Source organism: Grampus griseus (assembly GCF_964374135.1).
Source record: "Grampus griseus genome assembly, chromosome: 1".
Classification (NCBI taxonomy): Eukaryota; Metazoa; Chordata; class Mammalia; order Artiodactyla; family Delphinidae; genus Grampus; species Grampus griseus.
In genome coordinates, this window is record NC_139017.1 from 179,221,991 (window position 1) to 179,238,963 (window position 16,973).

General features: G+C 47.3%; 1 protein-coding gene across 1 annotated transcript in view; it reads left to right on the forward strand.

The window, feature by feature from the left end:
• The window catches only part of NPHP4 (nephrocystin 4), a 134,831-nt gene that overhangs the window by 30,064 nt on the left and 87,794 nt on the right, over positions 1 to 16,973 (forward strand). The window contains exons 8-10 of the mRNA XM_082656753.1: positions 13,301 to 13,437; positions 15,581 to 15,762; positions 16,466 to 16,592. Of these exons, the coding sequence (XP_082512879.1) occupies positions 13,301 to 13,437; positions 15,581 to 15,762; positions 16,466 to 16,592 (446 nt within the window). The remainder of the gene's footprint in view (positions 1 to 13,300; positions 13,438 to 15,580; positions 15,763 to 16,465; positions 16,593 to 16,973) is intronic.

The window sequence follows — 16,973 nt, forward strand, 5'->3', positions numbered from 1 at the left end:
GTGCAGAGTGTTTGGCTCAGAACAGAGACACTCAGGACCCGAAGAGACGGCTCAGCTCCAGGAGGGAGAGTGTTTGTCTCGGTGACGATGTCCCTGCACGTGGCCTGGGCGCTGTGGTCTTGTTATCTGAGTTCATGAACTCCTGGGATGGGTGCACGGTGGTCATCACCATCACGAGGTCACTGTTTCTCCAGCATCTCGGAGAAGAGACGATGATACATGAGAAATGACCAGTTAACCGTGAACAGGAGCACGTCCTGGGCGGGGGATGGAGGGGGTCCCAGGTTTGGATCTGCCGTGGGTCACCAAGCTCTAACCCTCCTGAAGCCCCCCATAGGCAGCCGTGTTGCCCTCTGCGATGCGTCTGTGTTCACCCAAGAGGGAGGGAGGAGAAGTTAAGAGTTACAGGCAGGCAGAGGGAGAACCTCCTTCCTGGTCATGCTGTTGGGATTGAGAGGGTGGAACCTGCATCCGGCTCTGAGCCGCCCTCCCACTGGTCATGGGGGCGCTGTCAGCACCGCTGTGACTACGTGGGTATCAGGCATCTATGTGCGCACCTGCGGGGAGCTCAGCTTCTATGAGTCTTTCTGACCTGGGATTCTGGGAATTTAAACAGAATGTTCTCGAGGCCTGAGTTATATCCATCACCAGTGGGTGTCAGTAGAACTGCAGATACAACATGAAAGTACGGAAGCGGAGCTCGGGCCTGCTTCTGCGTCCCTCCTGGAAGGCGAAGGAGAAGCTCAGATGCCCAGACAGGCCCCGCGTTTGTTCTCAGCATCTCAGGTCGGACCGTGGGAGTCAAGGGCCGTGTTACAGAGAGGAGTTCTGGATCCAAGGAGCGTGAGTTCAGCTCCGGATCCTGAAGTGCGTGTTTTCGGAAGAGCTGAGCCCCTCTGGCCTCCGGTTTGCCTCCCTGGAATGGAGCGGCTGCCACTGGGCACTTTTAATAGATGCAGGTGGTGCCTGTAAATGGCAAAGATGGAGGACAGTTTACGTTGTTGATGTTTAAAAACAAATGGCCGGAATTGGTCTGGTGGGCGGGCAGGAGCTGCCGTCACCCGTGCAGGAGCCCCGCTTGCTCCTCGGGGGAGGGGCCGAGGGCAGCCTCCCCTCCGTCCCCGAGACCGTCTGGGAGCAGAGACCCTGTTGCTCAGCCCTTTCTCACAGCGGTTATTGTCTCCGTTATCATTTCTGCCCAGGATCTTACGGGCTTTTGTGACTCATCTTTGAAAAAGGGTTTCTTGGCTGGATACTGTTTTATGGCCCTGAAAGGGCCCAGGCAGGGACTGGTGCTGGCGTCCGTGGTGCTGGGAACCGGGGATCGCTTGTCTAATTTGCAGAGGGTTTGGTTATATTTGGGTGCCGCGTTGGGACTCGGATATTTGTTCCTTTGTAAAATGCCACAATACAGGAGGAGTGAGTTGTTTTCCACTGAAATGTGGACTGAGGTCACTGCAGGTTCACACGCGGTTTTAGTTAAGTGGGGCAGCCTCGCAGCAGCTGCAGGAGGTCTGGCTGGCAGAGGTGGTGAAGGGCGCCCCGGGCACCTTGCTGGGCAGTCAGTGCAGGGGGCTCACTGCTGTCAATCACCCCTTGTCCCCTGCTTGGTCTGGCTCACTGCCGCTGCTCCCCGGGATCCCATCCTCCCTCCCTCCTGTATGTCGAGCATCGCCGTGGCAGCTCTGTGCCGTGCGGGGCAGTCCCGGGGCCAGCCCGCCCTGCCTGACCCACCAGCCCGCTGACTCCAGCCCCGGCTTCGTCATCTGTTAAACCCAGCTCGGCAGCGCTGTCCGCGGAACTGACTTGCCCATCTGCCCCGTGGCGGCCTCCCCTATTGGTGTGTCCCCGGGCCCGCCCTCTACTTACCTACCTGAGGTGGTTCCCCAGCCCCGACCTGCCGGCGCTGCATCTCAACAAACAACATCAAGGTCCCGGGTGGGGCCCCGCACCCCAAGCCTGAGCACCTTGTGTAGAGGTGGGGTTCTCCCCGCAGGCTTCCCAGGCTGTGCTGACGGCCTGCCCTCCCCAAGTCTGGGAGCGTGGCTTCTAGATTCCCGGAGTGACCGCGGTCCCCTGCAGAGAGGGAGCGAGGGGGACAGGGCTTCCCGCTGCCGCTGAGAGCCGGGGGCTGGTGATCCTGCAGCCTAGACCCCAGTCCTTTGCGCCCTCTTAGGCCAAGGGCAGGTTCAAGTGACAGAATTTATCTTTACTCAATGAATTCGGTAAGACTAAAAGTTTTCCCTTCCAATCTCACTCCTAGAGAAAACCACTGCTAACAGCTCGGTGTGTGCCTTTTATACACTAATTGAGTCATTGACTCATTCACTTATTTGTGGATGGCTCAACACGTATTTGTAGAGTAGATCCCGTGCGTGGCAGGCCCGTGCTGGGGCTGGGGGTGCAGCCTTGTATTCCCAGTGGAGCATCAGGGCATCTTTCCCAGATGAAGGTAAGCGAGGGCCAACCTCACAGTCTAACCACGGTCCTCACGGGCAGTGGGAGGTGTTTCAGAGCCGGTGTGGACCGGCTCAAGCTCATTTCCACTCCTGCCTAAATCGTTCCTAAATTTCGCTTGCATTCTGTTGCCTCTGTTGCATTCTGTTGCCTCTGTTGCAGTGTTCCCTCTATCTTGTGAGGTGCATTCTGGCGAACGAAATACCCTCGGCAGGAGAGCCATGTCCCCGGGAGGCTGGGGTCCGCGGGTGGGGGGACGTGGTTAGGGCCTAGCGGGGAGCTCCTTGGGCATCTCGGGTGTTTCCAAGCGCTTCCCTGAAGGGTGTCGCTAGGGAGGGGTTCTAGTGGTCCCCATTTTCTCTGCAGTGCATTCAGGGGAGTCTCAGAAGAAGATGGATCGTTGTGCAGTAGGGTTTGTCTTCCCACGGGAGCACTGCTGTTGCTGGGAGTTGCAGCCCTGTCCAGAGACTTGGCAACAGATCGGTGAAAGCTTGACCCAGTTACAGAGCACGAGGGTCAGCAGTCCCCACCACCGGGAGGTCAGCTCTGCTGAGGCCCCTTGTGTCTGTCCTGGCTGCTGACGCTGGTCGGTTGAATGACTGAATGACAATGTCAGACGGCAAGGCTGTGCTTTGTGGGCGCTGCTGGAATGTTGGGGAAGAGCCCTGAGGCCGGCGGTGGTGCGCCCGCTCTGCTCCTGGCCCCGTGTGATGGATCCAAGCCTCTGCTGTGGCCGGTCTCCTCTGTAACATGGGGACATTATGAGGACCTGCCCAGAGAGGAACACAGGGAGGGTCCAGCGAGCGTGAGCTGCTGTTCTTCGGTCAGGCAAGTTCTGCCTTGAGTTGAGCCAGAAGGCTCCTCCGACGTGGCCACCCTGTGGCTGCCGCAGGACATCTGGGAGGTCGGATCTGTCTCCTGTGGGAGGGCCCTTCAGGGCTCTTCTTTCTTCACTCGCGGCTTCTGGAAGCTTGCGGAGCAGGTCCCTGGCCAAGCCAGGCTTGGAACTGGGCACCTTGCGTCGGGAAAGGCGTTGGTTCTGGGTTTTCCTTCTGTTCCTGTGGCAGCCTGCAGACGGGGGTCTGGCTGGTGGCTGTTCTCTCTGTTCCAGTGCTTGTTGACCGTGGAGTGACCTCTGGCTTGGGGGCCAGGCAGACCCTCTGCGGGAGCAGCCCCGGGGGGAGGGCACTCATTTCCCACTTACGCTTCTCTGGAAGCAGGACTTGACGTGGAGGGAAGGTTAGCAGGTAACATGTCGGGGTGTCCCTTTGGGGTTGGGTGATTTTGCTGCTCAGCACGGGACTGCTGGGGAGAGGGTGCTGGGTGCAGCCCGTGTGTTCTTCCCTGTGTGTTCAGTGGGCGCCCCCAGGCTGCTCTCTGCCCCAGACATGAGAGAATGGGGTGTCCAGGGGGTCCCGGGTCCCTGGGCTGAGTGATGGAAGCCCAGGTGGGGGGCAGGGTGAGAGGGTCCCGACAGCGTCAAGGCCGAGAGTGTGTGTGTGGGTCCTGAGTGTGGGGTGGGGGGAGGTAAGGGGGTCTCACAAGGAGTACAGGGATCTCAGGGGCCGCGGCTACCTCCCTCTGGTGGAGGGGCGTGGCCGCCTTACCTGGACCCCACCCCCCACCCCCGTGACTGCCCACAGAGCCCTGGGCCACTTGAGTCTGAACACATGTTTTGGCCAAGAGTTTAACTGTGATCAAGAGGAGGGGGACTGTTTGGTAACCAGCAAACGAGCCTGTCCGTGCTTTAAAGCAGCGAGCAGGGTCATGCAGCTCAGGGTCACAGAAGAAGGCAGCGGTCTTGTGTTAAAAATGCTGAAGTCACTGGAGGAGGATTGCAGACACATGAATTAACTTGCAGAATGCAAATAATATGGAGTCTGCAAAATAAGGGAGTGACAAGCATTGTTCACGCGTCCCTCCCACTTCCCTCTGCTCCGTCTCTGCACACTCACCTCCTGCTCTGAGTCCTGCCAGCATCGCTCCCTGAAATCCTGCAGGGACAATCTGTACCTCCTCCTGTCAGCGGAGGCCCCGGGTTCCTGCGCCTTGCTGCAGCAGGTGGACCGTTCGCCCTGCCCTCCAACGGCCCCCCCCAACCCCGCCGGCCCCGACGGAGGCTCCCAGTTCAGGATGTGCTTCGGACACTCGCTTGACCATTTCATGAAAGGTTGCAGTTTATATATTTCTGCACTTAAAAAAAAATCGTGGTAAAATAGACGTGTCATAAAATGTACTCTTCTAACTGTTTTTCAACATGCAGTTCCGTAGCGTTAAGAACGTTCACATCCTCGAGCAACCCTCCCTCTCCAGAACGTTTTCCTCCTGCAGAACAAGACTCCGCACCCATGAAGCGCTAACTCCCCACCCGCCGCCCCCCAGCCCCTGGCAGCCTCCATTCTCCTTTCCATCTCGGAATTTGACTAATTTAAGTACCTCATATAAATGGAATTATCCAGAACTTGTCTTTTTGTGACTGGCTTATCTCACGCAGCATAATGTCTACAGCGTTCATCCACGTTGTAACATATGGTAGAATTTCCTTCCTTTTTTAAGGTTGAATGATATTCTGTTGTGTGGATGGACCCCATTTTGTATGTCGGTCCATCTGTGGATGGATACTGGGTTGTTTCCACTTTTTGGCTACTGTGAATAATGATACCTGCACTCTTAATTGGGTCTGATTCATCAACTGACCTGCTTTAAACGATTAAAAAATGATGAAAGGAATACATAAACTTTCTCAGAAGTATCAATCAAACCTAGTGCAGATTTGTGATAGGGAAGGTACAGAAAGCCACAAAGAGGGAAATAAGATAATCTGTGATTGCTGCCTACAGATATACATGCATAGGCCACCATCAAAAAGTCTATAAGTAATAAATGCTGGAGAGGGTGTGCAGAAAAGGGAGCCCTCCTACACTGTTGGTGGGAATGTAAATTGATACAGCCACTGTGGAGGACAGTATGGAGGTTCCTTAAAAAACTAAAAATAGAGTTACTGTATGATCCAGCAATCCTACTACTGGGCATATATCCAGAAAAGATGGAAACTCTATTTCGAAAAGATACATGCACCCCAATGTTCATAGCAGCACTATTTACAATAGCCAAGACATGGAAGCAACCTAAATGTTCATTGACAGGGGAGTGGATAAAGCAGACGTGGCACATATATACAATGGAATATTACTCAGCCATAGAAAAGAATGAAATAATGTCATGTGCAGCAACACGGATGGACCTAGACATTATTATACTAAGTGAAGTCAGAGAAAGACAAATATCATATGATATCACTTATCTGTGGAATCTGAAGAAATATACAAAGGAACTTATTTGCAAAACAGAAACAGACTCACAGACTTTGAATACAAGCTTATGGTTATGAAAGGGCAAAGCGGGGGAGGGATACATTGGGAATTTGGGATTGACATATACACACTACTATATATAAAATAAATAACAAGGACCTACTGTATAGCACAGGGAACTATATTCAATATCTTGTAATTATCTATAATGGAAAAGAATCTGAAAAAGAAATATATATATATATCTGAGTCACTTTGCTGTACACCTGAAACATTATATATCAGTCATACTAAAATAAAAAAAAGAAAAACAAGAACAGAGCAACTTCTCCAAAAAATGATATACATGTATACATGTAAATGCGTATATTTTAAATAAAATTGTCATCAAATGGACTAATAACACACAGGTTTTTTTTTTTTTTTTTTTTTTTTGCAGTACGCGGGCCTCTCACTGCTGTGGCCTCTCCCGTTGCGGAGCACAGGCTCCGGACGCGCAGGCTCGGCGGCCATGGCTCACGGGCCCAGCCGCTCTGCGGCATGTGGGATCTTCCCGGACCGGGGCACGAACCCGTGTCCCCTGCATCAGCAGGCGGACTCGCAACCACTGCGCCACCAGGGAAGCCCATAATACACAGTTTTATATGTTGTTTTTTTCACCTACAATATCATGATTACTTTTTGATTATTAAATAATCTTAGAGAATATGATTTGTTTCTCATTTTATCTGAATGAGCCACAGATTATTTAAATTCTCCTATTATTGAGCATCTGGTGGTTTCTTATTTTTGACTCTGTTATAAATAATGTTCTAATGAGCATGCCTGCAAGTAAAGTTTGCTTCCACTTTGATATATTGCTAACTAGCCTCAGAAGTCGCATTACTGGGGCAGACGGTGGATATGGACATTTTTAAGGCTCTTGACACACAAAGTTAGAGAAAATTGCCTCTTAGCTGTACTGATTTATAACCTTTCAGCAAGGTAGAGTGTTCCTTTCACCACCGTTTCATCAGCATTGAGTCTTTTTTTTTTAAACATCTTTATTGGAGTATAATTGCTTTACAATGTTGTGTTAGTTTCTGCTGTATAGCAAAGTGAATCAGCTATATGCATACGTATATCCCCATGTCCCCTCCCGCTTGCGTCTCCCTTCCACCTTCTCTAACCCACACCTCTAGGTAGTCGCAAAGCACCGAGCTGATCTCCCTGTGCTATACGGCTGCTTCCCACTAGCTATCTGTTTTACATTTGGTAGTGTATGTATGTCAGTGTTACTCTCTTACTTCGTCCCAGCTTACCCTTCCCCCGCTCCACGTCCTCAAGTCCATTCTCTACGTCTGTGTCTTTTTTCCTGTCCTGCCCCTATGTTCATCAGAACCGTTTTTTTTTTTTAGATTCCATATATATATGTTAGCATATGGTATTTGTTTTTCTCTTTCTGACTTACTTCACTCTGTATGACAGTCTCTAGGTCCATCCACCTCACTATAAATAACTCAGTTTCGTTTCTTTTTATGGCTGAAGAATGTTCCATTGTATATATGTGCCACATCTTCTTTATCCATTCATCTGTCGATGGACATTTAGGTTGCTTCCACACTCTGGCTATTGTAAATAGAGCTGCAGTGAACATTGTGGTACATGACTCTTTTTGAATTATGGTTTTCTCAGGGTATATGCCCAGGAGTGGGATTGCTGGGTCGTATGGTAGTTCTATTTTTAGTTTTTTAAGGAACCTCCATAGTGTTCTCCATAGTGGCTGTATCAATTTACATTCCCACCATCAGTGCAAGAGGGTTCCCTTTTCTCCACACCCTCTCCAGCATTTACTGTTTGTAGATTTTTTGATGATGGCCATTCTGATGGGTGTGAGGTGATACCTCGTTGTAGTTTTGATTTGCATTTCTCTAATGATTAGTGATGTTGAGCATCCTTTCATGTGTTTGTTGGCAGTCTGTATATCTTCTTTGGAGAAATGTCTATTTGGGTGTTCTGCCCATTTTTGGATTGGGTTGTTTGTTTTTTTGATATTGAGCTTCATGAGCTGCTTGTATATTTTGGAGATTAATCCTTTGTCAGTTTCTTCGTTTGCAAATATTTTCTCCCATTCTGAGGGTTGTCTTTTCGTCTTTTTTATGGTTTTCTTTGCTGTGCAAAAGCTTTTAAGTTTCATTAGGTCCCATTTGTTTATTTTTGTTTTTATTTCCATTTCTCTAGGAGGTGGGTCAAAAAGGATATTGCTGTGATTTATGTCATAGAGTGTTCTGCCTATGTTTTCCTCTGAGAGTTTTATAGTGTCTGGCCTTACATTTAGGTCTTTAATCCATTTTGAGTTTATTTTTGTGTATGGTGTTAGGGAGTGTTCTAATTTCATTCTTTTACATGTAGCTGTCCAGTTTTCTCAGCACCACTTATTGAAGAGACTGTCTTTTCTCCATTGTATACTCTTGCCTCCTTTATCAAAGATAAGGTGTCCATATGTGCGTGGGTTTATCTCTTAAGCTTTCTGTCCTGTTCCATTGATCTATATTTCTGTTTCTGTGCCAGTACCACACTGTCTTGACCACTGTAGCTTTGTAATATAGTATGAAGTGCAGGAGCCTTATTACTCCAGCTCCATTTTTCTTTCTCAAGATTGCTTTGGCTATTTGGGGTCTTTTGTGTTTCTATACAAAGTGTGAAATTTTTTGTTCTAGTTCTGTGAAAAATGCCATTGGTAGTTTGATAGGGATTGCATTGAACCTGTAGACTGCTTTGGGTAGTAGAGTCATTTTCACAATATTGATTCTTCCAATCCAAGAACATGGTATCTCTCTCCATCTGTTTGTGTCACCTTTGATTTCTTTCATCAGTGTCTTATAGTTTTCTGAGTACAGGTCTTTTACCTCCTTAGGTAGGGTTATTCCTAGGTATTTTATTCTTTTTGTTGCAATGGTGAATAGGATTGTTTCCTTAATTTCTCTTTCAGATTTTTCTTCATTAGTGTATAGGAATGCAAGAGATTTCTGTGCATTAATTTTGCATCCTGCTACTCTACCAAATTCATTGATTAGCTCTAGTAGTTTTCTGGTGGCACCTTTAGGATTTTCTATGTATAGTATCATGTCATCTGCAAACAGTGACAGTTTTACTTCTTTTCCGATTTGGATTCCTTTTATTTCTTTTTCTCCTCTGTCTGCTGTGGCTAAAACTTCCAAAACTATGTTGAGTAGTAGTGGTGAGGGTGGGCAACCTTGTCTTGTTCCTGATCTTAGAGGAAATGACTTCAGTTTTTCACAATTGAAAACCATGTTGGCTGTGGGTTTGTCATATATGGGCTTTATTATGTTGAGGTAGGTTCCCTCTATGCCTACTTTCTGGAGAGTTTTTAATCATAAATCAGTGTTGAATTTTGTCAAAAGCTTTTTCTGCATCTATTGAGACGATCATATGGTTTTTATCCTTTAATTTGTTAATATGGTGTATCACATTCAATGATTTGCATATATTGAACAATCCTTGCATCCTTGGGGTAAACCCCACTTGACCATGGTGTATGATCCTTTAATGTGCTGTTGGATTCTGTTTGCTAGTATTTTGTTGAGGATTTTTGCATCTCTGTTCATCAGTCATATTGGCCTGTAGTTTTCTTTTTTTGTGATATCTTTGTCTGGTTTTGGTATCAGGGTGATGGTGGCCTCGTAGAATGAGTTTAGGAGTGTTCCTCCCCCTGCTATATTTTGGAAGAGTTTGAGAAGGATAGGTGTTAGCTCTTCTCTAAATGTTTGATAGAATTCTCTTGTGAAGCCATCTGGTCCTGGGCTTTTGTTTGTTGGAAGATTTTTAATCACAGTTTCAGTTTCATTACTTGTGATTGGTCTGTTCATATTTTCTATTATTTCCTGGTTCAGTCTTGGAAGGTTGTGTTTTTCTAAGAATTTGTCCATTTATTCCAGGTTGTCCATTTTATTGGCATATAGTTGCTTGTAGTAATCTCTCATGATCCTTTGTATTTCTGCTGTGTCAGTTGTTACTTCTCCTTTTTCATTCCTAATTCTGTTGATTTGAGTCTTCTCCCTTTTTTTCTTGATGAGTCTGGCTAATGGTTTATCAATTTTGTTTATCTTCTCAAAGAAACAGTGTTTAGTTTTATTGATCTTTGCTATCATTTCCTTCATTTCTTTTTCATTTATTTCTGATCTGATCTTTATGATTTCTTTCCTTCTGCTAACTTTGGGGTTTTTCTGTTCTTCTTTCCCTAATTGCTTTCCGTGTAAGGTTAGGCTGTTTATTTGAGATTTTTCTTGTTTCCTGAGGTAGGATTGTATTGCTATAAACTTCCCTCTTGAACTGCTTTTGCTGCATCCCACAGGTTTTGGGTCGTCATGTTTTCATTGTCATTTGTTTCTAGGTATTTTTTGATTTTCTCTTTGATTTCTTCAGTGATCTCTTGGTTATTTAGTAGCATATTGTTTAGCCTTCATGTGTTTGTATTTTTTACATTTTTTCCCCTGTGATTGATATCTAGTCTCATAGCGTTGTCATCAGAAAAGATACTTGATACAATTTCAATTTTCTTAAATTTACCAAGGCTTGATTTGTGAACCAAGATATAGTCTTTCCGGGAGAATGTTCCATGAATACTTGAGAAGAAAGTGTATTCTGTTGTTTTTGGATGGAATGTCCTGTAAATATCAATTAAGTCCATCTCGTTTAATGTGTCATTTAAAGCTTGTGTTTTCTTATTAATTTCATTTTGGATGATCTGTCCATTGGTGAAAGTGGGGTGTTAAAGTCCCCTACTATGATTGTGTTACTGTCGATTTCCCCTTTTATGTCTGTTAGCATTTGTCTTATGTATTGATGTGCTCCTATGTTGGGTGCATAAATATTTACAATTGTTATATCTTCTTCTTGGATTTATCCCTTGATCATTATGTAGTGTCCTTCTTTGTCTCTTTTAAAAGTCTTTATTTTAAAGTCTATTTTGTCTGATATGAGACTTGCTACTCCAGCTTTCTTTTGGTTTCCATTTGCATGGAATATCTTTTTCTATCCACTCACTTTCAGTCTGTATGTGTCCCTAGGTCTGAAGTGGGTCTCTTGTAGACAGCATATGTATGGGTCTTGTTTTTGTATCCATTCAGCAAGCCTGTATCTTTTGGTTAGAGCATTTAATCCATTTACATTTAAGGTAATTAGCAATATGTATGTTCCTATTACCATTATCTTAATTGGTTTGGGCTTGTTTTTGTTGGTCCTTTTCATCTTTTGTGTTTCCCACTTAGAGTAGTTCATTTAGCATTTGTTGTAGAGCTAGTTTGGTGGTGCTGAATTCTCTTAGCTTTTGCTTGTCTGTAAAGCATTTGATTTCTCTGTCGAATCTGAATGAGATCCTTGCTAGGTAGAGTATGCTTGGTTTTAGGTTCTTTCCGTTCATTACTTTAAGTATATCATGCCACTCCCTTCTGTCTTGCAGAGTTTCTGCTGAGAAATCAGCTGTTAACCTTATGGGAGTTCCCTTGTATGTTATTTGTTGTTTTTCTCTTGTTGCTTTTAATAATTTTTCTTTGTCTTTAATTTTTGTCAGTGTGATTACTGTGTGTCTTGGTGTGTTTCTCTTGGTTTATCCTGTATGGTACTCTCTGTGCTTCCTGGACTACTTTCTTTCCCATATTAGGGAAGTTTTCCATTATAATCTCTTGAAATATTTTCTCAGACCCTTTCTTTTTCTTTTGGGACCCCTATAATTGGAATGTTGATGCGTTTAATGTTGTCCCAGAAGTCTCTGAGACTGTCCTCAATTCTTTTCATTCTTTTTTCTTTATTCTGCTCTGTGGCAGTAATTTGTACCATTTTATCTTCCTGCTCACATATTCATTCTTCTGCCTCAGTTAATCTGCTATTGATTCCTTCTAGAGTATATTAATTTCAGGTATTGTGTTGTTCATCACTGTTTGCTTGCTCTTTAGTTCTTCTAGATCCTTGTTAAATGTTTCATGTATTTTCTCCATTCTCTTTCCGAGATTTTGGATCATCTTTACTATCACTACTCTGAATTCTTTTTCGGGTAGGTTGCCTATTTCATCATCATTTATTTGGTCGTGTGGGTTTTAACCTTGCTCCTTCGTCTGTAGCATTTTTTTTTTTTGTCGTTTCATTTTTTTTTCCTTTTTTGATGGGTCGGGCTGTATTCCTGTCTTACTGGTTGTTTGGCCTGAGGCGTCCAGCACTGGAGTTTGCAGGCAGTTGAATAGAGCCGGGTCTTGGTGCTGAGATGAGGACCTCCGTGAGGCCTCACTCCAACTGATATTCCCTGGGGTCTGAGGTTCTCTGTTAGTCCAGTGGTTTGGACTCGTAGCTCCCACTACAGGAGCTTGGGCCTGACCTCCGGCCTGGGAACCAAGATCCTGCAAGCTTCATGGCATGGTTAAAAAAAAAAAAAAAAAAAAAAAAAAAAGAAATAAAAAAAGGAGCAGTACAATACCAAAGAATAAAATACCAAATAAAGTTAGAAAGATAAAAAATATATTAGGAAAAATAAAACTGAAATTGAAACAACCGGTCACTGGGGGTTCCTCCTGTCCCCTAGGTGTCTGTGGTCCCTCACCAGCGCCTAGTAGGTGCCCTAGTTGTGAGGAGACATGAATTCGCATCCTCCTAGTACGGCACCTTGACTCCACCCCTCAGCATTGAGTCTTACGTCAATTTTTTTTAAAGTTTAGAATTGGCTTTCAAAATCGAAGACCTTGCATGTAAATATTTAAATAACCCTAAACATTTAGGAAGAGACAGACAGGACCAGAACAAGAACGATGACACTGATGGGGACGTAAGGGACAGACCCCTGGGGGTGTGTTTGCTGGGGAGCAACTGGCTTTGCCTTCTTCTTCCTGTGTCACCTTTGCTCCAGAGCCCATGGAGAATCCTCTCTAAATGCACGTGATGCTCCCCTCTCGTGGCTGCGGCCGGGCTTCCATGTACCTGCTTGGTGCGGGTGCTGGGCTGGATGCAGGGGCCGCCGCCCCCTTCTGTCCTCACGGAGCTCACGGTCCAGGGGTGCTTCTTGATCGGGGCGGGACTTCCCTCATGGTGCCAGCCCAGCCCGAGTTTCTGCTCGTTGCTGTGCCACGCTCACGCCTATGCCTGCGTGTTTCCACGTGGTTCAGGGTAAACCTAGTGAAACGAGAAATGACGTAGTGGGCTGTGCCCTTGCTGGATAGGAAGTCATGACAAAGGGAAGCCGAGTGCAGGGGACAGATGTCACTCTGCTTCAGGCTGTCTGTGTGCCCTGGATGGCCGGATTAGGGGATTTGTTCCTGGAGATGCTTTGGGGTAGGATTTGGACCGAAAATGAAATTTGCGCTTGTTTGATCTGTTTGGTGTCTGGGCTTGGACTGAGGTGGGCTCTGGCTGTGAGTCCTCTCTGAGCGATGCCCATGCCGCCTTCTCTGTGCTTGGCCTGCGGCCTGGACCCCCCGTGGGTGAGGGGACCGTCCGGTGGTTTTGTTTCTGCGGGTCATCCCTCTGAGCCTCTCGTTGTGCAGGGGACACGCTCCGGAAGCCTCGCCTTCAGAAGTCTCTCACGTGGTACCTGGACGATTTGTTCTTCACGATGTATCCCTCCCTGGAGAAGTTTGAGGAGGAGCTTCTGGAACTTGTGATCAGCGATCACTTCCGGGAGGTACAGTCTTGGGTCGGGGAAGTTAGTCTGAACGGTGCAGGTGGAAACGGCAGGCGGAGCTGGGGAGCTCCCGGCCTCTCAAGCCCTCAGGTGGGTGGTCCAGCCCCTGGTGACACCTGTGGTCCTGTCTTTCGTCTCTTTGTGGCTGAAGAGGGACACTAGCCCATTGTCTTTATTTTTTTAAATTTTAAAAAAATTTTTATTCTTTGGCTGGGTCACGTGGCATGTGGGATGCGGGATCTTAGTTCCCTGACCAGGGATCGAACTCAGGCCCCCTGCATTGGAAGAGCGGAGTCTTAACCACTGGACCACCAGGGAAGTCCCACGAGCCCATTGTCTTAACTTTGATATTGACGAGGGTGCTGTTATCCTGAGACATTAATTAGCATTCACTTCAATGTAACTTAATCAGTCCTCATTTAAAAGTAGATTAAATCACCAAATGAGCATAGGAAAACCTGTAAAATAATCCACATTTACAAGGGACATTTTGAGGATGTTTCCAAGGAGACGACTAGGGATCTCAACCACTTTGCCCCATCGAAGCAGTTTACTGTGAGCGGTGCTCCCCCTAACACTGCTCAGTTTTGCCTGTGTGACGCTGTCCTGCAGACTCCGCACCGTGATGCCTCGTCCCCACTGTGGGCCTTTGAACACATGGCCCACTTTCGTGCATGTTCTTCGTCTGGATCTGTGCACGACCCCTCTCAGGTATCATGTCTCAGTGCAGACCTGTTGCCCTGAGGGGCCGCCCTGCCCAAGCTGCAGGCAGCGTCCCCCTTCCTCCCCGCCGGGCGCGCTCTCTGACGCATCACCCTGCTTCATTTCTCTGGGTGCTTGGTCCTCTCGGAGAGCACCTCGTTTCCTTACTGTTTACAGGTGGATTGTGGGTCCCTCTCTGGAGTATTTGCACCAGGAGGACAGGGACTTGGTTTGCTTTACCCCTGCACCTGCTGTGCCTAAAACAGTCGGCACAGAGTAGGTCTCTAACATGTATTTGTGAGAATGAATGTGCGGTCAGCGGGTGCCCATCCTCGTAGTCTGTGAAGTTAGCAAATTATTGACACACACACACACGAATGTGTGTACACGCACGAACAAGGTGGTCTTTTCTTTTGCTCTCTACCCGTTCTTGAAGATGTTGTGCTATGTACTGTAGTCTCATGTGAAACAGAAACAGGAAGCAGAGAAGAGGACTGAAATAGCATCATACGTTTTCTTGGCATAGTTCCTGCTGTTTTGTTATGGCTCAGAAAAGATTGTCTGAGGGTAGAAAGATGTTTAAGAGCATTATTGTGGAATTTTATATATTCCCATAAAGATCACTTTATTCTGTGTTTTTACTCTCTTTGTATTTTTGTTCCCATCCAACTGGCAGATACTCCGTTATCACCTTCGTTTTATTTTCATTACTCAGAGACTAATGGGCTGAATTTACGTCTGTTCAGCATGATTAATGGGCAATGAAGAAAACTCGAAAATTCAGGGATCATTTTGCAACAATCACATAATTTAATAAACAGTAATAGCCTAGAGGAATATCCTTGCTCATTTGTTAGGGCGCCTGTATGTTTTTTTTGTTAAGATGAAAACACTTTAATATCCAGGGATCACTTTGGGGCAGACTTACTGCCTAAATATGCCCACTCTTCCTGCGGCCCTGTCCGCCCCAAGTCTCAGGTGTCTGAGCTGTGGGAGGGCAGAGGTGTTGAAGCTCGCTGTGTTCAGCCTTGGTCAGCGCCTGCCCTTGACTCCGGGACCTCTCACTTCTTGGAGCCCACTTGGAGCTCACTTCCTCTCACTGTTGGAGGTGCTAGGGCCCCTTGTTGCTGGTTTGCTGCGTCTTGAGAATTGTAGCTCAACCTTGGAAACGCGGAGCGAGAGTTAGCTGATTCAGGCATCTAAGGGATGTATTGCTTTACAAGATGATGCTACGTGAGAAATCCCCAAAGTACCTAGAAAATGGCCTAAGGCCAGTCTGCTCTGATTGGATGGTGCTTCACTGAGCTCCGTCTGGTCTGGAATGTCTGAAACCTCTGTTCTAGTTTCTTCTCTCTGCTGGGGCTCTCTGCTGGGAGCTTTCCTGGCGAGCTCCCTCCCCCTCTGCACCGACCTTATTCTGTGCCATGTGTGCTTTTCCCAGGCGGGCAGCCCGCTGGACAGTGGTGCCCTGGAGATCTTGGAGCGGCGCCTGTGCGTGGGCGTGCACAACGGGCTGGGCTTCGTGCAGAGGCCACAGGTGGTGGTGCTGGTGCCTGAGCTGGAGGTGGCCTTGACGCACTCTGCCAGCTTCAGCCGGAGAGTTGGCGCCTCTTCGAAGGCCAGGTATTTCCCCCGGGGTCCCAGGTCGCGGTCCGCGTGGAGTTAGGAGGTGCGGGTGGGCACCTGACCAGGGATCAGAGTGAAAGGCAGTTGTTCTTACACGCGAGGTGTGCACTCATCCACCTGGGTTCTTGCCCGGTGCCTTTGATTCCTCTTGCTTAGTCGTCCCCATCAGGAGCAGACCTCAGTGTTGTGAGGTTGGAAAGATCCTGGTTTTTGTGCCACGACGGGTTTTGGAGTTAGCATAACAGATGCTTCCAGCTGTGGAGCCCTGGCATGCTTTCCTCCAGATGCGCCCTGTGATCCCTTTCTCACATGACACAGAACCAGAGGGCAGTAAGTTCTGCCGCTCTGTTCAGTCCTGTGCGTCTCAAATCACAACAGAGACATCGCCTAGGGGTTCCATACGTGAAGCTGGACGGAAGCCGGCCTCGGAGGGGTACCTCCCTGGAGCCCTTCCGTCCTCCTGATACCAGTGCTGGCATTTTGGGAGAGTGTTGATTGCGACACCTAAGAGAGGCTCTGGTTTGGGAAGTTACCTTGATGGCCAAACACCCAGAAGGGCTCAGTGCCATTGCTTGGGGGACTCACTGTACCAGACTGCAGCAGCAGCGCCCGGTGCCGCGGCGCCCGAGCTGATGGCGGGTGGGGTGCCGGGCAGCAGGAGCCCCGCCTGACACGCCCCCTCTGTGTGTTCTCGGCGCAGATCTGGAAACCACACTCTGGTCTCGAGAAGCCGCCTCCAGCTCCCTGAGATGGTCTGTCAGCCCGCGTTCACCATCGTCTTTCAGCTGGAGTACGTGTTTAACAGCCCTTCGGGAGCGGACGGCAACGTAAGAACCATCCGCTTGTTTCGCGTGCCGCCTGGCGACGGGCTCTACGCGCGCAGAATAAGCATAGTCACCATTCCTTTTTCTTCCATTAAAAGCAGTGTGATTATTATTAACAATATGGATAACAAGCGTGGAATATGATTCTAGAAAACACTTGTTCCAAGTGATAGCTTTGTTCTAATCATTTCCCATCTTTATGGTAATAGTACGTACACTCTGCTGGCAGCTGGTATAAACAGTTCAATAAACAGGCATCATGCAGCATAACATCATTAATTCATGATTATTGAATCAATAATTATTTTGAAAGAATGAGACCATTTTAATGCCTTTTTCAAATAGTAAGTGTAGTAAAGCTTGAATCTGCACAAGAAGTGAATG